This window comes from Sus scrofa, chromosome 9 (genome assembly GCF_054392235.1).
Source record: "Sus scrofa isolate SSC_HxYL_T2T_F1_AM1 chromosome 9, Sscrofa_HxYL_maternal_Yorkshire_Landrace_v2.0, whole genome shotgun sequence".
Lineage (NCBI taxonomy): Eukaryota > Metazoa > Chordata > Mammalia > Artiodactyla > Suidae > Sus > Sus scrofa.
In genome coordinates, this window is record NC_139391.1 from 106,654,780 (window position 1) to 106,678,787 (window position 24,008).

General features: G+C 38.2%; 1 protein-coding gene across 36 annotated transcripts in view; it reads left to right on the forward strand.

The window, feature by feature from the left end:
- MAGI2 (membrane associated guanylate kinase, WW and PDZ domain containing 2) overlaps positions 1–24,008 on the forward strand; it is a 1,324,949-nt gene that overhangs the window by 996,145 nt on the left and 304,796 nt on the right. For 25 of the 36 annotated variants that reach the window (XR_014816024.1, XR_014816026.1, XR_014816025.1 and 22 more), the window contains 2 exons: positions 20,167–20,288; positions 22,125–22,307. Coding sequence is in view for 32 of the 36 variants with exons in the window: in XM_021102532.2 (XP_020958191.1) it covers positions 20,167–20,288; positions 22,125–22,307 (305 nt within the window). In the remaining 4 variants the exon portion in view is untranslated. Of the gene's footprint in view, positions 1–20,166; positions 20,289–20,627; positions 20,748–22,124; positions 22,308–24,008 lie in introns of all 36 variants that reach the window. The other 11 variants (XM_021102528.2, XM_021102530.2, XM_021102529.2 and 8 more) reach the window with 1 other exon arrangement.

Consider the following 24,008-nt stretch of genomic DNA (forward strand, 5'->3'; position numbering starts at 1 on the left):
GTCATGGCACAGTGGAAATGGAAATGAATCCAACTGGGAACCATGAGGTTGCGGGCTCGATCCCTGACCTCCCTCAGTGGGTTAAGGATCCGGCATTGCTATGAGCTGTGGTGTAGGTCACAGATGTGGCTCGGATCTGGCATTGCTATGGCTATGGTGTAGGCTGGCTGCTGTATCTCTAGTTAGATCCCTAGCCTCGGAACCTCCATATGTCATGGGTGCAGCCCTAAAAAGACAAAAAAAAAAAAAATTATCAACATTAAAGATCTCCAGTAAATGCTGGCCTGTCTTATTTTGTTGAATCAGATTATCCCTCACTTAAACTGATTACATCTGAATGCCAGGTAGTTCCATGTAAGAAATGAGAATGGAAGTATGTGACATACCAGATATCATCCTTAATACACTTTCCTTGCAGATTTTTTTTTTTTTTTTTTTGGTCTTTTTGCCATTTCTAGGGCCACTCCTGCGGCATATGGAGATTCCCAGGCTAGGGGTCTAATCGGAGCTGTCTAATCGCAGCCTACGCCAGGGCCACAGCAACGCGGAATCCGAGCTGTGTTTTCTACCTACATCACAGCTCACGGCAACGCCGGATCCTTAACCCACTGAGCAAGGCCAGGGATCGAACCCGCAACCTCATGGTTCCTAGTCGGATTTGTTAACCACTGAGCCATGACAGGAACTCCCCCAAAATTTGTTAAATACTATTTGTCATGGTGTTTTTCCCATTATGTGATTCTATAAGGTATACTAATACCAATAAATAGGTGTGTGGGTATAACAGACCAGTCAAAGAAACCAGACAGGAATTCAAACCTCAAGATAATTTTAAGTAGAACTATGTGCCAATGTTTCTTAGAAACATCTTCGGGAAAAAAATAATTACTTATTTCAATTTGTTTTATGTAACGTAAACATTACTTGAAATGAGAGAGATCTTCCATTACAACAAAGACAACTTGTCCCTTTTAACTGGAATGTACCTATTTACACAATTTGTTTTAGCTATTCAAAAAATTGAATCTCATCTCCATTACAGCCTTACTTTCACAAGGTATATATTGGTTCTGAATAGTGGTCTTGTTTGTGGAATCAATATGAATACATATGTGAACATAGTGGTTATATATTACTTTCAGTCCTTAGAGTATTTTCACTGTAAAAAGGTCACTTAATTTCTTATAGTTAATTATAAGAAGAAACAGCAATGCCTAGTTTAAGTTGCTCTATCAGGTTTTCATTATAGGTATCATAAATATAAAATAAAATATGCCTAGATTAAGACACCGTTTATAATTGCACTGCTCATAAGGAATCATACATTTTGATTCTAATATTAGTATTCAGTTAGTGTAGCAAAGCTAAGGTGATCATTACTATAAATCTCTATCCAAGAAAAATGTCAGTTCTTAATCCCATTCAATGATGATGGGCAATATGTTCTCTGTAGAGCAATCATTTTTGCTCTTTAATTACATACCCAATTATACAATTAGAGGTATTGGTTACAAAATATGAAAAAATTCCGCCTTCCCTCCTAGTGGCAAAAATCCTGTGCAGGGACACTAGAAGTCTAACTTAGCAGTCACTCTTCAGACAGACCAGCAACTGGGGGCAAAAGTGTGGTGTGAGCTCTCTGTCTTCAGCAGGGCAAGTCAGATTGAATTCAACCTTGTCCTTCTGGCTCAGCTGCGTAAACACTCATTTTCCTGCCAGCCATAGACAAGCAGATAGGATTCCAATCAATAGCATTAAAGTGTTTACACAAGTTGAAACTAAAAAACCTGGATTGAAAATTTTTGACCACCATTGCTAACTTTATTTTACCATGCCGTAAGTCTGCCCCCTTGCAAATCCAACTTTAAGTTTACGGGTTTAATATATTTAAAACTCAGAAAAAGTTGAGTGTTTCATATATCCCATGAAGTAAGCTAAATGTTGGACAGTCTTTAGCACATTTATAATCCTCTAGAGAGTATAATAAGGTAAATTTGCTACATTTGGGGAGTCTCTGGCTGAAGTTAAGTAACTTAGCGTCACACATTATTGAGAGGAATGGACCCAGGCACCATGACTGTAGAGCCCAAGCTCCAAACTCCTGCTCAAAATGCATCCCAGAAATGGTAATCCATGATGGTCTGAACAAGCTTCTGGGGCTCATCATTGGAGAAGAACAAGGGATCTCCAGAGAACGTTTCTTCCCTGCCTCCCCTTTGGTACAGTGTCAAACTGGCTTCTGACCCAGGCATTCTTAGCCACCAGCTACGTCACCCATGACTTGAGGGTGGCCCTGGATACCACGGCCCCCAGGAATGAGACTAGCACATCCTGAAAGAAGTCCGAATTGTGAGGGCCTCAATGTAGGGATGGTGGCCCTACTTTGGAGCCATAGAGGCAGCCACACAGCTCTGTATTTTAGAGAACAGTGAGCCCTACTCAGCATCTTCCCTCCCTTTCATTTGCAGACAGGACAGACAGACCACCTTGCTACTCAATGTAGCCGTCAAAAGTGGTTAGCCCAGTTTTTCCTGACACCAAACCCATATAGTATAGCACTTAGCAATGTATTAAAAAGTCCTAAAGTTGCTAACTAGAAATGTAACTGTCACTGCTCATAAAGAAAGGGAAAATTTTTTAATGAAAAAAGTACAAAATGTAGGCTTGAACAGCTGTGACTTTTGTACAAATGTTTTTTTTTTTTTTTTCTCCTCTTTTGTGAAATTATGTCTGCTGGGTACATTTGGTTTCAATGGCAGTTAGACAATTTGCTTAACTAGCTAGCCCAGAAGACACAATTTCCTGGAACAGCTTTCATGCAAAGCTGCCTTCTCTGGCACTGACGGAGAAGAAAACCATACAAGTATAGTTAAAATAATAGTGTGACTGACAGATGTGATTTTCATGTAAAGATTTAACAAGTTTTCATGTGATGTCACACATCTGCTATTATGAAATGTTAACTTGTGCATAGTTCCAGAAAGTATGCAAGATACTGCATAATATCTCCAATATAACATTAAATGTATGAGGAAAATTGTGTTCATTTCCTGGTTAATGATGAGTGTTTTTCATCATGTAGCCCGTTGAAAAGTGGTTAGAGAGGATTTTAATTCAATAGCATATCTTAAGAATGTTTCTCTCCTTCATGCTTTTGACTAGTTTTCCAAATATTTCAAGAAACTGCTTTCTAACTTTAGGATTTTTGAAAGGTCAGCGTAAATGTAAAATATTTCCAATTAGAAATCAACAAAAAAGAATTCCCTTTTAAAATTTTGCTTGTTCTTAGAGAATTTTTCTTCCTATATTTAAAGATAATTTTTCAAACTTTCAATTTTTTCTTCAGTCTTCAAAAACTAGCAGACTTTTTTGAATGCTATTGAAACATCTATTTAACAAAATTTGTGTAAGAGACGATGCTTAACTGAAGTGCATTTTTGGTGAAGTGGCTCAGTGACATTCTTTTTTTGTTGTTTTTTTTGGTAGCTTAACAGAAATATATTTTATTTCTCACACTTTTGGAGGCCAGGAAGTCCAAGATCAAGGTGCTGACAAGTTCACTTCCTGGGGACAGCTCTCTTCCTGGTAACATCTTCCTGGCTTGCAGATGGTTGCCTTCCTTTTTTTATTTTAATAATTTTTTTGGAGTATAGGTGATTTACAGTGCTGTGCTAATTTCAGTTGTATAGCAAAGTGAATCAGCCATTCTTTTTCAGATTCTTTCTCCATATAGGCTATCACAGAGTATTAAATAGATTTCCCCAAACTGTATAGGAGGTCCCTATTTTTTTTTTTTTTTTTGTGTGTGTGTCTTTTCTAGGGCCGCTCCTGCAGCACATGGAGGTTCCCAGGCCAGGGGTCCAATCGGAGCTGTGGCCACCTGCCTACACCAGAGCCACAGCAACGCTGGATCCGAGCCGCATCTTTGACCTACACCACAGCTCATGGCAATGCCAGATCCCCAACCCACTGAGCAAGGCCAGGGATCAAACCCACAACGTTATGGTTCCCAGTCAGATTCGTTAACCACTGCACCACAACGGGAACTCCAGGAGGTCTCTGTTATGGATCGATGTTGTATATGGTAGTGTGTATATGCCAGTCCCAACCTCCCAATCTATCCCTCCCGACAATGTTATGGTTCCCCTTTGGTAAACATAAATTTGATTTCAATTTTTTTTTTTTTTTTTTTTTTTTTTTTGTCTTTCTAGGGCCATGCCCGTGTCATGTGGAGGTTACCAGGCTAGGGGTCCAATCAGAGCTGTGGCTGCCGGCCTACGCCACAGCCATAGCAACATGGGATCTGAGCTGCATCTGCAGCCTGCACCACAGCTTACAGCAACGCCAGATCCTTAACCCACTGAGTGAGACTAGGGATCGAACCTGCTTCCTCATGGATCCTCGTTGGGTTCGTTAACCACTGATCCATGATGGGAACTCCCTCAGTTTAAAAATCTTTCAGTCTGTTTCTGTTTTGTGAAGTTTTTTGTATCATTTTTAATTAGATTCCACATATTAGTGATCTCATATGATATTTGTCTTTCTTTGATTAACTTCAGTTAGTTTGATAATGTCTAGCTCCATTCATGTTGCTGCAAATGGCATTATTTTGTTCTTTTATGGCTGAGTAATATTCCACTGTATATATGTACCACATCTTCTTTATCCATTCTCCACTCCTCTGTTGTTTCCAGGTCTTGGTGATTGTAAATAATACTGCAGTGAACATTCGGGTGCATTATCTCTTCGAATTATGATTTTCTCCAGGTATTTGCCCAGGAGTGGGATTGCTGGATCATGTGGTAGTTCTATATTTAGTTTTTTAAGGAACCTTTATACTGCTCTCTGCAGTGCAAAGAACCAACCTACATTCCCACCAGCAGTGTAAGAGGGTTCCTTTTTTTCCACACTCTCTCCAGAACTCAATTGTTTGTAGACTTTTTTGATGATAGCCATTCTGACTAATTATCAGTGACATTCTATTATTATTATTATTATTATTATTAAAGTATATTTATTTTATTATTACTAAAGTGTAGTTGATTTACAATATTTCATCAAGTTCTATCGTACAACAAAGTAACCCAATCATACACATTTCCCTGTGCTGTACAGTAGGATCCTATCGTTCATCCATTCCAAATATAATAGTTTGTGTCCCCCAAACCCCCCAAATGCCCATCCATCCTACTCCCACATTTTTTACGAGTCTAATAAATTAAATTGGGCTCTTGTTTAGGCACTTCTGGAGAAGTGCTGTACAGGCAGACAGCACAAGGGCACACCAGGTAGCATACAGCAGAGGGACTCAGTGGTGGAGGAGCAATGTCCCTAAGTCCTCATCATCCCAGGGAGAGGTGGCAGGCATGGTCACACCTGGAAATACCATGCCATGTACTCCCAAGGAAGGCCCATGCTCCCTTTTTCCACTCCATCTTTTTTATAGGACCATGAGAACTTGAGAGGGGCCATGCGAAGGCAAGGAGGACAGCCTGAACATGGCCAATGTTGCTGAAGGGAATTTCAGACAGCCTTTTGAGAAAGATGTGAGCTGCTAGATGTGGGGAGTGTCATTTCTGCACAAAGAGGTCCTAGGACACTGTAGAAGTGCTGTCTCTCTTGCTGGAGGAAGGGACCACCTATCTGTATTCCCTATAGCTCATGGTTAGGCAACCCAGAGAAAGCTGCCACCATCTTTCACTGGGTAATTCTGTTTGCCTCTCCCAAGGCAATATTATAATAACAAGTAGATCACTGTCATCATTCTATAATGTGTGAAATAGTTTATTAATTCTCTCTCTGGATTAAACATACTAGGTTTCTTGTGGGTGAACTGCAAATTTTCTCATGCCAACCATCTGTATCATGACATCCTTTGGAATCATATCTTAGACTAAGTTCTGAAGTTAGTGCATGAAGTGAATAGGTGTATAGACTCAGAAATGTCCTAAAATTCCCTCAGGCTCATGTTGTATTGGAGACGAGCATGCTGAAACAATATGGTTGTTTTTTTTTTATTGTTGTTGTTTTCCCTTTGGTGTGTTGGGATAGAATTTTTCTGGAATTAAAGTGGTTGGCTAGCATTTAGGTCTTTTAGGTCTTTAATAGATTCAAAACTAGAATCACATTCAGCTCAGAGGGATGCTGTCAGAGAGATGAAGGGATTTAGTCAAAACTGAGGAAGCAGAATATTGATGTCATTCTTTGGCACATTATTATGAATAAAACAGAATATGGTCACCTTTAATAGGTAAAATGTACTGCCCTCCTGCCCCCACAGGAGAACTATAATTTCATCTTTTTAAATATGCAAGTAGTGTTTTTAAAATTGCTTTTGTGTCACCGACCATAGTGTTAGTAATAGTTTGTCTTTTTCTGCTTCCATGATTTTGAATTTACAGGCTGGTACAAAATTACACTTAACCTTACCAGCTTTTATCTGCTAAATGAGTGGTTTGCATTAGGTGATTGCTAAGGTCTCTTCTAGTTCAAGGAATATCCACTGCACCTTGTGTTAACAAGGATAAATTTGGCCATTTTCCTGTGTTAAGCCTCGTTATTTCCTCATTATGCCTGCTAATCAAAGAATACTTAAAATTTAAAGGCATTTTTCTTTCCATTTCTACTTGTTATTTGGCTAGACAATAACATATATTACCATTCTTTTTTTAAATTTTAATGATTTTAACAATCCCATCATGTATGCTAAGGAAAGAAGACTTCCAAAAAGGGTAGATTATTTAACAAGAATCTAATTTACAAAGCTGACAAAATAGAAATGATTCTGTTTTCTACAGACATGAGACTGATTATCATTAAAGTCAGAAAGATAAAGCTAAGCCTATAAACAAAAGGTCAGTTAAGAACTATATTTTTTCTCACCACTGTCGAAGTTGAATACATTTGAAGGGAAAATTGTTTTCCCTTTTTTATAGTACAAGTGACACTGTTAAACATTATTCATTGCTAGTGTTTAACAGGTGACTTTATATTTAAGTAGATGATATTTATTACTATAGAAAACTAATTAGTTAATAAAAACGGATAGATCACAAAAATTTTATTATCAAATTTCTACATTCACTCTAGCTAAATAAGATGAACTTTAAAATTGTCAATAAAAAATTTCTATTCTATGGTTGAAGTTTACTGGATCTATTACATGCAAAAGGAGACTATTTGCTATGATAAACTGGTAAAGTTGATTTTGCATTAATTTAGCCTAGAAGAAACACACCATTAGGGTGTGTAGTTGGTTTCCAAAAGCTCATTAGGCACCAGTTATTGAGTCTGTCGTTATATAAAGAGCTTAGCAAATTTTCATTAAGCACAACACTCATACATGGAAGTTGATAAAGTCCCTTCATTCTGTTTTTACCTCACTTTTTCCAGTTTTAATTAGGCACCAAGAAATATGAATGTATTTTCAGATAGATAAAATGATAGAAATGATTTTCTTTTTTTCCGAAATATTAGTTAGTTGAGGGCATTGACTCAATATGTAAATATTTAATGACTATCACTCAATCCAGAAAAGTCATATTAACAGCTACCATCTACTAAGCACTTAGTATGTGTTAGGCATTTTGTATAACTCAGTTAATCATTATCATAACACTTTATGTTAGATATTATTATTCTTGTCTTACAGTCAGAGATACTTAAAGAAGCCCAACCATCAAGCTTATAGACAGTAGAAATAGAGTTGCAGCCCAGGATAGGAATTAAGAGACTTTATACTGTTTTATACTGTCCATATTTAAGTTACGCTTGACTTCCATACTCTGAATACAATAAGATAATGTTGAAATCTATACATTGCTTCATCTTTAAACAGTTTCATATATTTCTTGTCAGAACAGTCCTATGAGGTGAACAGGTTATTTACAGATGAGACCATTGAAGTTCAGAGATATTAGGGGTACTTTACAAAGGGAGTGTGAGGTAGACAATCTTCAAATGTGGCTTAAACCTCAAATGCTGGTTTGATCTTAAGAGAGGATGATAACTGAGACTCATCATAAGTGGCTTTCACTCCGATGAAGCCCAGGAGCTCCACATGAGATTGAGGAAACCAGAATTCAGGTGGCCCCCTCACCCTTGTTACTGCCCATGGCCTCATCCACCACTTACAGGTAATTCTCATGAGAGCCTGGGGTGAGAGGTCTTACCAGAACTCCAGGTTCCACCTTGTTACCATCTAAGGAGTTTCTGGTTGCTAAGTACCATGTTTTAATTTCTTATTGTATCACTGGACCTGAGCAGGACCTAACATATCCTTCTTCAGAGTTTGAGACAAGACGTACATGGTTGTGTTATTACCGACTACCCCCATTCTCGCTTACAACTCTAACCTTACTCATAAAGGTTAATGCAGAATCTTATTATCACTGTCGTAATTGCTAAAGGCCATGGCCCATGTTCAGTTTCCAGGGTTGGTAAAGGCAAAGTTTAAGAAACGTTGAGTTAGGATAGCCCTAACTGAGGCTGAAAGGTAACCCTTAAAGGAGACTTTTCTGGTTTGAGAACCATGTCACCCAAAGCCTGGCTCTTCATCCACAGTCTCATGACCATTTCATTCCTCACTTTTCACAATATGCAAAACATATATGTGTTTTCTTATAAAACCTATTCAGTCCCTTTTTCTGTGTACATAATCTTTGGGTTATTTTTTAAAAAAATAATTTCATAATCATAGTAATGTGCTATATTTTCACATTTTTATTTTCTGAAAATCAGCATGTAATTTACAATGTTGGGAATGTTTCCAGTTTCACAAAGAGCACAAATAAAAAGAGACTGAGAATTACCTGGCTGAAATATTTGGAGATTATTAAAAACAGTCCAAGCCTATGTGTACATAAGTGTCCTTTGAAAAGTGTATTTGTGTCAGAACCGCCTAAATCAGTGTTGTTGGATTTGGCACTACACAGAGCCAGTTTTGACTCACATATCTGCTTCTTACTGTGAGGAGTACAGAAAATTGGTCACCCTCTTTGAGGAGCAGATGAATTAAAACCATGGAACCTGTTTACCTGAGGGTTTGGCATGGTATTTACTTCATGAATATCAGTTCCCATCTCTCTCTACATTTGTTTGTCAAACAGCTCTTTCTTTCCACAAATTATGGCATCTATTAAATAGAATTTAAATGTGAACAACTAAGGAACTTTAAAAGTGTGCAAAATAGAATATTCTTCTGAAATAACCAACACCAACCTTTCATCTTCTTTATTTGGAGCTTTAGAATGGAAAGTACAAGCTTAGCCAACATGGGAGCCTAAATTCACCAACCTTGCATGTCTATTGTAGAAAAGATCAAACAAGTTACATAAAAAATGCATCCCCTATGACAGTTACATGAAACTCTCATTTCAAAACTTTGCTCCTCTCCTAATGGCATAACTTTAGACATAGTGTGTTAATTATATAAAACTTTGCAACAATACTTGTCCCCAAAAAAAGCAATCTAATAAAAGCAATGAGGCAACTTACACCCCTTTCTTTGTTCTTGGTTCTGCTGAACCTTTATCCTCTCTTCCCACTACTTCTTTTCTATGCCTTTCTTATCTTCCTGGGGTCTTTATCTTCTCAGAATGATAGTCTCCTGCCCACTCCAGCCCCATGGCCACTTATTAGTGGCAAGGTATTGAAAAATTCTGTTCAGATTCGAGGTATTCAGGCAAAATATCCTTTTCTCTAAGACTTATCAGAAGTATTTTTAAATTCTGTTTTGTTTTCTAATTCTTCCTGCATTACTTTCTAGCACATAATACAAATTGCTGTGTATTTGATTTTTCCCTGATCAGGTCTATGATAAAACTCAGTAGTCAAGAACAATATTTTTAACATCCTTTTCTCACTTGGAATATTGGACTTGGAAACCTGGGGAGTTTTGCTATTATATGGAATTGGAATTATCTTCCTGTCATGTTGACTTGCAAAATCTACCATAGTCTTGCTCCCAGTCTTTTCCATCTCCCCTCATCGTCAGTCTTTCTCTGACTCCTTCCTGGATAAGCCCAGAAATCAGTGATGTCGCCTGCATGATTCCTCACTGTTCTGAGTGTCTTTGGTAATTCTTTGATTCTTCTTGATATTAGGTCTAATGTATCCCTATACCCATGGTTGTGTATGTCTAACATTATATATGAGTGATATGTATGCACAGGTTTATAATATTTAATCATATTTTTTGAAGTTCAGTAGGCTTAGGCTATATTGTGACCTCACATTTTAACAACATATATCTAAAGTATTAATAAATCACAATCCAGGAATTCCCTCGTGGGTCAGTGGGTTAAGGATCTGGCACTGTCACTGCAATGTCTTGGGTTACAAGTGTGGTGTGGGTTTGATCCCTGGCCTGGGAATTTCTGCATGCCACAGGCAGGGCCAAAAAAATAAAAATAAAAATAGCAATCCAGATTAACATGGCATGTATTACAGGTCATACCACTCTCACCCATCCCAACAAATTATAATGTCTAGTTCCCTAGATCATATGATTCTTCATAGTCATGGAGCATCTTATTCATCCTCACAACACCAGGTAAGAATAATAATCAATACATTGAAGGTAGTCAGTAAATGATGCTGAAATGACTGAGAATTCTAGAGAGCACCACAACTTTTCCTATGTGGTTAATATGATAAAACTCATTTTATAACCACCCCAAGTTCAGGAATAAGGCCTGTCTTCCAGGATGGAGACTTTCAAAGCTGTGGCCGTCCATTAGACTAAAGCCGTAATGGAAGTAGGGAGACTTTGAAGCCAAACAAAATCCCATCCCATGACATGGAAGTATCCTTCCCATCTCATAGCTCATCTTCTCTCAGACACCTCCTGCTCCCACACCAACACCCAGACACAATCACATGCGTGTGTATATTTGCTAGCCCTATAGCCTGGCTAAGCAGAATTGAATATTCCTGAACACCTTTGTATTCATTCTTCGCTTCTAAAATGCCTCCTTCTCCATCTGGCAAAATACATCTACCTCTGTAGTATCTATTCCAGTGTCACTTCTTTTGTGAAGCTTCCTCTGAACAATCAGAATAAGTTTTCTTCTTCTGAGTCCACACTTTGTGCACACAAATTCTCTGGTCACTTAGAGAGTGACCAACTCATCTCAATTTTCCTAGTACTGTCCAGGTTTCAGAATTGAAATCCTACACCCTGGGACTTTAGTCCTAGACAAACCTGAAGTGGCTGATCATCAACCTGGCATCTCCCCTATTGGAGTATGGGCCTCCTTGGTGAAGGGGTTGTATTGTATTGATTTTTGTGTCCAAAATGCCTAGCATGCTGGTACATTCTTGAATATATATATTCAAGGACTTAAGCCAGTGAGTCAGAGTTGGCAGACACCAGTGGAAGATAATTTATCTAGTGTTATCTCTTAAAACAGAAAGATGTTGACAGTGTAGTCTTTTGTTTCCTTCTAGATGAGCTCTATTCTACCTCTAAGATTATAAGTACCTCACAGCTTTTGTTCAATGTAGGAGCTAAAAGTTAGCAATACCTTTGATGATAATAACCTCCTCCTGCACCCAACAATAACATTTAAGAGCGATGTTTTATGGAAATGAGAAGGGGTGGATAGAAAACATTTTATTTTTTATTATTTTTCATTTCCCCAATACATTATTTTTTTTTCTGCTGTACAGTATGGTGACCCAGTGCTTGCTACTGGCTCTGAAATTTTGGAAAGTGAGTCTGTGCATATTGTCAGTCCCAGGAGCTTCATGACATGATTGACAGTGCAGGGGTCATTTCTGGTGAGAGTGAAATATCAAGGTTTCCATGTCACTGGTAAATAGTAATAGCCAAGTGATGAATCCCCCCTACATAAAATACACAAAAAATACACATTACAGGTCAATGCCTTAACTAAATAATGTAGTACTACCACTAGGGAAGGAGAGAGAGATCACTTATCTGAAAATACATCCACATTTGGGAAGCTTGGCCTGGTGGGGAATGGAGGACAGACTCCTCAGCTGGGAGAGTTTTACACGGAACAGGAATAAGAATACTCTTCTCAGCTGGCCATGATTGTACCTGCCTGCTGGACACTATGTGCCCAGATCAGACACCCTTATATCCAGGAAGAGCAGGAGAAAGTAACATAAGAATGACGCACTCTTCCAACCCACGTTCATAAAGCATATTTCCCTCAGGTATGGTAGTGAATAATGAATGGACATTTATAGACGGAAAATTATCACTCAAGTGTGAGAATTGGGAAGACATCTTTCAAAAGGCAGGATTCATTTAGTCTGTTTTTTTAAAAATGTTCCAAGTAAAATAGATCCAATTCTTCCATTTATCCAAATCTCATTTTTTAAAACAAAGGATATTTAAAACATTAGTCTTTAAACTAGTACTTTTACATTTTACCTTTTTGAAGGACTATGAGGCTTCATATTACATAAAGCCTATCTTATGGTTCTTTTTGTTTCTGTTTTACCTCCCTTTCTAGACTGCATGTATGATTGATCTTTGCCCCTCCTTGCACCCCATACCACTGTGCCTAGCAAAGACTATTTGAGAAATATTTGATGAATCACTATAGCACTTTTGAATACTTATATCCAGGCACTGGTCTTCAGTGACTTATTCATTTGAATTCATTTAATATGCACAACAGTTTTATGAGGGGGTATTACTTTTATCCCAGCTTTACAGATGAAAAAATTTTAACCACAGAGAGAGTAAATGATGTACACAAGGTTACATGCCAAGCATGTGGCGGGGCCTGAATGTGAATACCCGCAATGTGACTGCAGTGACCAAGCTCTTAATACAGTGTCCTGCCTTCTATCAAGATGGTTGGCCCCAGAAGATCCCTGTAGCATTATTACTCTCTCTTAGTTTCCAAAGCAAGAGGAAGTTTTTATTCCATTTATTCCATTTTATTCCATTAATCCAAACTGGAGAAAACTTTAGGAGTCTTCTCAAAGATCATATTAAAATGAATAAAAATTTAGATGGAAAGGGAGCAGTGTACATGTTTGTCTCCAGTATCATTGCAGGTTAGGGGTTCAGATGTGAAGAGGCAACATACACTTTCCTGACCATCCAAAAATGTGGGAGTCAGAATTAACACCTGACTATGAGAAGAAAACCCATGTTATATGCGCGCGCGCGCGTGTGTGTGTGTGTGGTGTGACTGGGTCACTTTGCTGTACAGCAGAAATTGACAGAACAGTGTAAATCAACTATAATAGAAAAAAAAACTGCTATAAGGTACCACCTCATACTAGTCATAATGGCCATCATTAAAAAGTCTAAAAAGGGGTTCCTGTTGTGACTCAGTGGGTTAAGAATCTGATTCATATCCACGAGGATGTAGGTTCGATGCTTGGCCTTGCTCAGTGGGTTAAAGATCCTGCATTGCCACAAGCCATGGCTTAGGTTGCAGATGCAGCTCTGATTTGACCCCTAGCCTGGAAACTTCCATATGCCCCAGGTGCAGCCATAAAAAGGAAAAAAAAAAAAAAAGTCTATAAATAACAAATGCTGGAAAGGGTGTGGAGAAAAGGGAACCCTTTTACATTGTTGGCGAGCACAGAAATTGGTACAACTACAATAGAGAACAGTATGGAGGTTCCTTTAAAAACTAAATATAGAACTACCACATGATCCAGCAATCCCACTCCTGGACATATATCCACAGAAAACTATAATTCAAAAAGATTCATGCATCCCAGAGTTCATTGCAGCACTATGCATAATAGCCAAGACTTGGAATCTACCCAAATGTCCATCAGTGGAGGATAGGATAAAGAAGATGGGGTATGTATATATATACATACACACACACAATGGCCATAAAAAAGAATGAAATAATGCCATTTGAAGCAACATGGATGAGCCTAGAGATTATTATATTAAGTGAAGTAAGTCAGAGAAAGACAAATATACGATGTCACTTATATGTAGAATCTAATAAAAAATGATACAAAGGAACTTATTCATGGAACAGAAACAAACTCACAGATCTTGAAATCAAACCACCAGCGGGGAAACTGTGGGGGTGAGGATAAGCTGGGAGGATTGGACTGGCACATACACACTACTATTTGTGGACTAGCTACCTAACAAGGACCTATTGTATAACACAGGGAGGGCTCCTCAATGTCTTATAACAAATTATATTGGCAAAAAAGAGTGGATATATGTATATGTATAACTGATTCACTTTGCTATAAACCTGAAACTAATACAACTATAAATCCACTATACCCCCAATAAAATGTTTTAAAGAGGGGGAGAGAAAAGAAAACCATGAAATTCCAAGCAACCAGGAAATTTATACTCCAATCCTATTCAGGAATTATTCTTTAAAAAAAATGCTCTAAGTAAAATAGATTTGGGAAGCCCCTAAAGTTGCAAGTTTGCATATGAAGGATGCCATATACTGAGCTGGAACCCCAAACCCCAAGTCAGCCCACATTTAGTCCGTAACATAGGGTTTTTCCATATAAGCCGATCCAAATCTTTCTCTCATAACACAAGATAGCAGATCCAAATCTTTCATTACCAAAGTGGGTTGACTTTTTCACTACCATGAGAAAGTCTTGAAAGACTCTCCATTTCGAAGGATTCCATGGATCATTAGCCAAATGTGTGTTGGTTACATCACATAAGCTAGCCCTAAGCTTCACCTAAAGTTCTGTCACAACATATATTTTATGGGAGAGTTAAACTGGAAAACAGCGAGATCTGTGACCTTTCATGCATGTCTGCCTCTATCCATGCATTTGTTCAACAAATATTTATTAAGCACCGGCTTCCTTATACCTTGACTAATTAGTTTAGCCACCTTGAGCACCTTGGAAATATTGTACTCGTGGTACCATTTCCACTTGAGAGTTGCTTTTTTCCCTCTCTCATTGACCCAAAGACCCACCTCTAAACTGTCAAGTGAAGTCAAGACGGTATGATAGTGGCCACTGGGTACAAAAGGTATCACCTGTGCACTAAAAGTGCCCCTCTCCAAAAACCCAGGAGAAGCAAGGTGGGGACTGAACAGGCTGGAATATGGAGGGGGCTCTGGGAGTGAGGGTCAGAGGATGGCCTTCCCGGTGTACTGATGGGCTCAGGGCATACGACTTGCCCCTCATTCCTTCCATTCTGTCCCCATGGTGAAGGAGGTGGCAGTCAAACAGGACTCCAACCTAGGACTACCTTTGATGGCATGTCATGTAATCAGCCATATGCATTACCTTCCCTCTGTGCAGGTCTGAAACTTTGGCTGATACAAGTCCTTTTTTCCAGAGCAGAAGAGCATTTCTCTATCATCCCCAGGGCCACATACAAAAAAAGAGACTTCCAATTGAATGAGGCAAGAAACTCCTTATTCAACTACCTCTTTACACCTTTTCAGTTTCTAACTCAGGGAATTTCAACCCTAGCTACATAATAGTTACCTGGGAAAATTTTTTTTTTTTTTTTTTTTTAATGTCAATGCTTATCATAGGAGATTGTGGCTGGGTTAACTTGAGGTGGGTCTGAGTCTTCTCTGTTTTTATTTTTCAAGCTCCTCAGGGTCACCCAGGTTTACATAATACTGCCACATATGAAATTATCTTGTTTCCATTCCATAATGAAAGGGGGCAGTTAAGCTGCAAATGAGTGACTATTTGGGCAGAGACAGACGGTGATGGAATGTCATCCTTGAATATCCTGATCCCTCTGCCATTCCCACATGGAAGCACCTCCTATGCTTCCACAAAAAGTCTTTCCTTTTTGTAAAGGGAAATGTGCTTTTGGGAAATACCCACCTCAGAATATATATCTTACCCCCTTAGCTCTTAATGCCTAAAACTTCCATTACCAAAGTATGATAATAGACTAGATACAACTACAGAATAAGAACTCTTGAAAGCTTTCCAGGTTCCTGTCCTGTATAGAAGGTGGTTGAACTAGCTAGTAATTCTCTAAACCAAGGAGGATGGCATTTGTCATTCACATCCCTTTACACATTGTAAGGCCCCAAAATCCTTGCTAAAAAGACTTAAAACTGTCTTGGAAGCACAGGGAAGACAAGGCTTTCCTATTCAGCTGCAATCGTATTTCTTTGTAATAGGTCTTTTAAATTTGGGGAGCATTTTAAATGTTAATTGAATGACTTTTTTGTGACAATGTAAATGTTCTGCAGCAATTAGCTCAGGATAGGAAAGTCATCCCCAGCTTCTACTGTTTGTCAGACACAAGTCATATTAGATGAATTCACTGGTATTTTCATTCTCTGTGAAATCTAGAAACTTTGATGCTTAATGGAATCTTTTCAGCATAGATTTCATAAAGCAAGTGGCTACATATTGACTTATCTAAAGAAGTAATTATATGCAGATGGCATATTGGAGGAACCCAATTACACAGTAAGTCTATCCCCAAAAACTTCTCATATTCTCTAAGGAAAAGTTATACGTACAATGAACAATGACCTAGGAAGATAGAAACAGAATAGATAGGACATGAAGAAAGCTGATGCTTTGGTACACTTCAAAGCTGTATCTTGGTTTCTCAGAATTGCTAACATATATTTGCAAACAAAAGTTTTAAACCACATGCTCATTATCTAGTTATTTAACAGAAAAGAATATTGTTTTTCACAGTGTTCAGTGCTTATTATCCAAAGTTGAATAACACATGGACCTTGTACACAAGTATGCTCGATCTAGAGAAGGAAATAAACATGAAAAGCAACCATTAAACACTAGTATGGTAAGGTAGCCTGTTAAATTCATTATTATTAAATTATCATTTAGGGTATCTTATACTATATCACAAAAACTTCTTTATCCAAAACCTGGAAAGGATTCATGAGACTCAGTAACAGGAACACTGTATCCTTTGGAAAAACTGTCTTAGGTTTATCTTAAATACCCTGAAGAATATAACTGGTGTCTTTTTCCCATTGAATTAGCAACTTGAAAGCTTGAAGCTAGTTTGCAGCATCACTCTAGTAAACAAATAGGATTCTATATTATTAATTTTGTCTGTTTATCTTCTACCTATACTCATTAACATCACCCTGGATTTTGTTTACTCTTCATTATTGTTGTTGTTCTTTAAAAAGGGCCTCAAATCCTCTTAATGATGAGGCAGCGTGTAAGAAAATAAAGAAATAGGAGTTCCCATCATGGCTCAGTACTTAACAAACCCAACTAGTATCCATGAGGATTCAGGTTCAATCCCTGGCCTTGTTAAATAGGTTAAAGATCCACCTTTGTCGTGAGCTGTGGTGTAGGTCACAGACTCAGCTCAGATTCCATGTTGCTGTAGTTGTGGCATAGGCCTGCAGCTACAACTTCAATTCAACCCTAGCCTGGGAACCTCCACATGCCACAGGTGCAGCCCTAAAATCACAGAAGAAGGAAAGAAAGAAAGAGAGAGAGAGAGAAAAAGAAAGAGAGAGAGGAAGGAAGAAAAAGAGAGAGAGAGGAAGGAAGGAAGGAAGAAAGAAAGATGTGATGACACAAGTCTGTTGAAGGTTTTTTGAGAGGCAGGGAGAGAAACATAACACAGGCTGGAAATGTTGCTGGGTGAGGTTGGAGAAGGTTTATGGAACAGACAGGAAAAGCAGTGTAATAATAGCTGCGAGAGCAGCAGCACTTATAAATAATAGTCGTAGAGAATCACTATACCTTGAAGAGTAAAAAACAACCAAACTTAACAACTGTGGGGTCCTTCCTATGAGTCTGTGCTTTGCAAACATTATTTCTGTTTTCACAGCAACAAAGTAGATGTTCATGTCCTCATTTTACAGATGAGGATATTGATGCTTAGAGAGTTTAGTAATTTGCTAAAGATGCCGCCTCAAACCCCAGCTGTCTTGCTTCAAGCACTATACCATTGATGCTCTGAATCTCACATGAGAACAAAAGAGGCTTGACAGGGTGTTGCTGATTCTAGTAGCTCCAAATATATCCAAAGCAAAAGGTACATGTGGTATGCGGCCAAAAGAGAAGGTACAGAGATGAGTAAGGGCAGGGTCAGGAATAATATTTCTTTAGTCACACAAAGATTTCAAAGAGTTTAGTAGGAGATAATGGAGAAAAGGGAAGAGAGGCTTCAAATCCGTGCCTTCTGAAATAGAGTAGCACTCTCAATGTTTACAATGTAAAGAGGCTTTGAAAGCTCTATGCCCTTGTTCATTACACACCACAGATCATGGTGACTCCTTGGTGACAAAAGCATTACAGTAGCTTTTACCTCCAATGGAAAATAATCTTACATAAGACAGATTTACTTTGAACCTCATACCAGTGAGTTCCATTACCAAAGAACACTATTGTAAATTCCTTCTTCCCAAAGAGCATCATAACCTGTATCAGAGGCAATATTAGAGAAAGGTCTTAGTGCTTTTAAAGAACCCCCTTCTCCCACCCACCCCCACCCCCATAAAGCCTTCACTATGGACCCAAAATGATGACAGTGATGGTGATGATAACGTGATAATGATGGTGGCCATGATGATAACAGCCACTGCTACTTACTGAACATGTCTATGCTTGAAACTCTGACCCAATATTCATTATTTCATTGAATCCTCACAACCACCCCAGGAGAAAGGCAATACTATGCCCATGTTACAGATGAAGACACTAAGGTTCTGGCTTAATAACTTGTGCAAGGTCACTGCTCATCAAGTGGCATAGCCGGCTTTTGGATCCAGGACTGATTGACTCCAGAGCCTGTGTGGCCAGCATCTCCCCCACTCCGGCTCTCATGAGGAAGTCCTTAGAGAGTGCCATCATTCTGTCTTGTTCCTGACAATCGCTTGTCTGCCTCATCAAGAATGATCTGATTTATATTAATAGAAAATTGGTTGTTGAGATTTTGTTTCTTTTACCTCCTTTCTTTTCTTATGTGGAGTGATAGACCTAAAATTAGAGGATTGTGTGTGTGTACACACATTAAATATGTGTGCACTTACCAGTGTGAAGTCATACACTGAAAAGAGAAAGTATGTAGATAAAAGATGCATTTTAGAGATAAACATGGTCAAATCCCAGGCTTTCCACTTACCAGACGTGATTAAAGAGCAAGTCATTCAACCTCTTGTGTGTCAGTCTCATCACCTTTAAAATGGGGGTGACTTTTTAATTTTGCTATTAAAGTATAGTTAATTTACAATGTTGTGCCAATAAAATAGGGATAATTTTAATTCGAGACTGCTGCCATGAGACTTAACTCAGGAAATTTATATACAGTACCTGGCACAGAGCTAAGTACTGAGTAATTGTTCATTGCTCTTCTAAGCCCTTTCTCCTCTTGATGCACTCATACCAAATCCTATTTCAGTTTGTATAAAGAACCAAAACCAGTGTACATGCCTGCCCTCTGGTGAGACATATAAATATAAAAAAAAGAGCTATGTGGCACTGCTTCTAGGCAGGGTTGTTGGTTCCCACCCTCTCCATGGACAAGTGACTCTAAATTTTAGACAAGAATGGATACTATAAGGAATTCTTCAACTCTAAGCCTTTAGTTTAGCTGATCCACCCTTGCTTAAAACTACTTGGTGTCTGATATCTAGAAGTTTATTGTCTTTCCAGGTAGGATGTAAATATTCTACTTTGGATTGATCTCATCATCAGTCATGCTACAGATATTCCACAACTTCCATAAATATGCTTGAGAGTCTTTCCACTCATATTCCATGCCTTTAATCTGTCTGGCTCTAAAACATGTGGACTTCAGTTGCTATAAGAGTAAAGCAATCAGGGAATGCACCTTACACTTATCTTGTTGGATATAGGGGTTTTTACAAAGCTTAAATGATACTTTTTTTTCCTTCAACACCATTTGGTATAAATTTCATCTGTTGACCATTTATTTTAATGCACCAAATTCATTTCGAACTAACACAGTAGACCAGAAAGCAAGTGCCCATTTTAGCTCTTTTGGCTGAATCGTGCATAATTTAAATACAATACCATATGATAGAGCCATTGAGAACTCGGTTCTTGTCACAGAAATGTGTATTGTGCAAAGGCCAGCCCCAGCAGAGGCCTGACTCTGTGCCTGGTGGGGCATTTAGCTATAATCACGATGTATCTTAATCACCTGCTCTCCCGCAGAGCTGTACAGCTTTCCTTAAATGACTTTGCCCCACTGTTATCCTAATTTGAAATTCTATTTTTCAGCCACATAAATAGAAGAACCCAGTTTGAAAACCCTGTCCTGGAAGCAAAAAGGAAGCTACAGCAGCATAACATGCCCCACACAGAACTTGGAACAAAGCCCCTGCAGGCCCCAGGTTTCCGAGGTCAGTACCTGTCAACACTGTCTTAGCAAACTGCTACTCTTCCCAATATGCTTTTATCTGGGACCTTTTCATGTAAATGATTGGCTTTTCCCAAGTTCCTCCATTGGCTTAAGCTGAGTGTTGGTTCTCACTCTAAACTCATGCGTTTGGCCATCACGAATGAAATTAACTGCTTCCGGCAGTAAGTATCTTAAAAGAATTGACAGCACAGCACGTTGCCAGGTGGCGATGAATGGGTATGAGACAGTGAGACCGTAAACTGCAGAGATTCATAGAGACTCGTAAGTTTGCCCTCAAAAGACCAACCACAAGAATGAGGCTTGTTCTCCTTTGTGACAGTAGGCAGCTCCTCATCGACAGTACCTAGGCCCAAACTCGCCCGTCCCCGCGCTGCCCGGGAGAGGTCACGCAGCGTGAGCGACCTGTCTTACTACGGGCACTGCCTCACCTGGCGCATTGGTATGTCCCGGGCTGCTTGCTGCACCCGACTTTACCCTGGAGCCACGTAGCAGGAGGAGATGCTGCACCCTCTGTTCACGTCTTCGTGGACCCTTACACGCGAAAGCACCCAGGAGGCTCTTGTAGCTGGAGGCCTAGATGTGCCTGCGGATGATTTCACGCCCATCACTGCGGCACAATAAGGATGAATGTAAAGGTCTCGCCTTGAACGTCTCTCCAAATTGTAAATGTTACTTTCATAAAGGAAACAAGGTTTTGTGTGTTTTTCATTTATATTTTAAAGAATCTCTCTTTTTCATGAAGATATATGTGATATGTAAAGAGACAAAGTCAAATTACAATATAAAAACTCTTTACTTGATAGTTTGTCCCTTACATATCCGCCAAAATGTAACCGTAGCAAACAGAATTTTTACCTGTCACCATGTACAGTTTGGCTGTTACAAATATCAAACTGTATCATCCAAAATGAAACAACTAGAATTGTGTATAAAAGCATTTAAAGCAGATATGAATTCTGTTTCCTAGTATGACTATTATTTTTAAAACGTTTAATATACTTGGGTATATATTATTGATCATAACTGGAAAAGCATATTACATAACAAATTACTGGTTAAACCTATATAGCAGGTTCAAGTTCTGTTCAGATTGTTTAGGTATATGATTTGAATGTGTCAACATATTGTTACAAAATGTGTTACCTTTACATTCATAATTATATCTAGAGATATTGGCTTGCCTCCTGCTCACATTTTAGAGTATACTAAACACTAGCAGGTCAGTAGAAATGGATTTATCTGGTTATCTTTATAGCATCTCATAAGCAAAAGCTCAGTCCCACATCCAAGGACTCTTTCTAAACAATTTAGACATTTGAAGAGGTGCTAAATTCCACTGCTCCTCTTCTTTTTAAAACAAAATCGTCCATTTCAGTTTTTTAGTCCAATTTCTTCAAGGTTTTGTGCAGGCCCATCCACTCACACATACCTCCTACCTGGACCCTTTCAGAACGAGGAAGAGTTCCAGGTGCTTCCGGAGGATTTTAGCCTCCTCTTTATCTGGAGGCTCTGATGGCTGTTGATTCAGCCTTTTTAAACCCAAGAAAGTAAATTTAGTGAATGGAAACATGGACTTGACAAAGAGGAAAAAATATCTCTCTCCAGACCAAGCCGCTCTTTCACGATTCCCTGGATGCTGGGACTGCTCTGCATTGTACAAAGTGCTCGGAGGTTTGCACCCACAGTCACACCTGCTTGCATTTACTGTAATTAACCCCACACTTACCCAAGATTACTGCTTGGTGGCTGGCTTTCCCCGTGTAAGAGCGTGCCTTAACTGTGCTTTTTCTTTTTTAACTTATATTGGCCAATGTAGAAAAACCACTTTTCACCCGGGATGCATCCCAGTTGAAGGGAACATTCCTCAGCACCACACTAAAAAAGAGCAACATGGGGTTTGGATTTACCATCATTGGTGGAGATGAGCCTGATGAATTTCTGCAGGTGAAAAGTGTGATACCCGATGGGCCTGCAGCACAGGATGGAAAAATGGAAACAGGTAAGTTCTTTGATACTTTGAAAAAAATTTTTCAACATTTTTTTCTAAGGCAAATATGAAGTACTTCTCTCTGTGTTTTTAAGTTGAAGGCCAAAGGTCACTTCACTTTAGGAAAACCACCAATTATGTTTTCCCTAAATTTAATGATATTAAATTGAAGTGTTTTGGAAACAGCTTTAAAAATCATTTTTGTCTCATTTTTCTGACTGCCCTTTCTATTTGTTGGATTCAGTGCACCCTTGAGATTGGCACTTTTCTAATTTATTTCTAGAGTTCCTTCTTAGGAATATAATTAGCATTGCATACTTTTATAGCTTAGGTTCAGCTACTGATATTTTTAAAATCTGTATTAATCTTGTAATATTTTCATGCTGAATTGCCCAGGTTAGTTATTTAAATATACATGCTCATTTCATAGAAAAAGAAAAAATTTGGTATTCATCTAATTTATGTATCCCCAAATAATGTTTTAATATATAAGGTTTTCTCTCTAACCCTTGTGAATTAATTTTCATATGCTGTTACTTGAATAGCCTTTCATATGCCTATCCACTTATAATCAAAATTCATTTAACATAGAAATGCAGAGGCAAATTGTTAAGGGCAAGAAAATATAGAATATGACTGATGCACAGAGGTAGGGAAAAAAGTCATGAACTAAGCCTGATTTTGCCGTCTGATTTTAAATTCTCCTACATGGCCCATGACCTTGGATTAGTCCCATAATTTATAAATACTACTTTCCTTTTTTGATCTTGTGTACTTAAGGTACTGATTCAAGAGTTTTAGAGTGTTATTTTTGAAATGCCTTAGAAACTACAAAGTGAAATAACAGTGGATCACTATTTCACATTTTGCCCAATGTTGATATAATTTATGATATTCACTTACTAAGGTCAGTGGGCCCTAGTAGATACAGAAATTAGAGAATTACTTTTGAGGAAAAGTTAGGCTCCATTTGTATGGCCCATATATTTATGAATTGTTATTCCTTGGATTTTAAAGTGGTTTATGTATGAAGAAACAACATAAAATTCAGGTCTTCATCTGACATTTTTCATTTTAAAAATTACTGTTTATTAAATAGTTCCTATAGAAATAACTTCTTTTCAAGGTCAGGTAATGAGAATATTTGTCACTGCCACTCACTAGTGAGTAACGATATATTTAATAGATGGTACATTTCCTTAAAAACTAAAGTTTCAAAACAAATTTGCCACTTTCAAGTGTTACTGTTGTAAAAATCATGTATACATAATTTTCTGCAGGAGTAAGAGAGTGTCTAACTCTGCAATTCATCTGGTGAGATTGTACTAAGCAGCCACACCCTTATGCTGCCAAAAAAATCACTGGGAAACTTCAAATGACTCAATTAAATATTACCCTATCACCTACAATTAGAGTATGAGGAAATTATGGAATTAATACCATCTTAGTAGAAGGAAAAGGATCCCCAGTGCTTTTAAACTTCAGTGAAATATTTGACAAACCATTTCTTGTCATAGTGGAGAATCCATTTATTTTTATCTGTTCCAACCCACTATTCCATGTTTCAAAACATGACATCTTCAGTGTAAACTTAAAAGACAAAATAAAATTAAGAGGTTTGCACAATAAAACTTTCTCACTCATTTTTCTAGTTTGCTATATCCACACAATCTAGATTAGCCTACTCCATGACCAAGTCAAAGCTTTTATTAG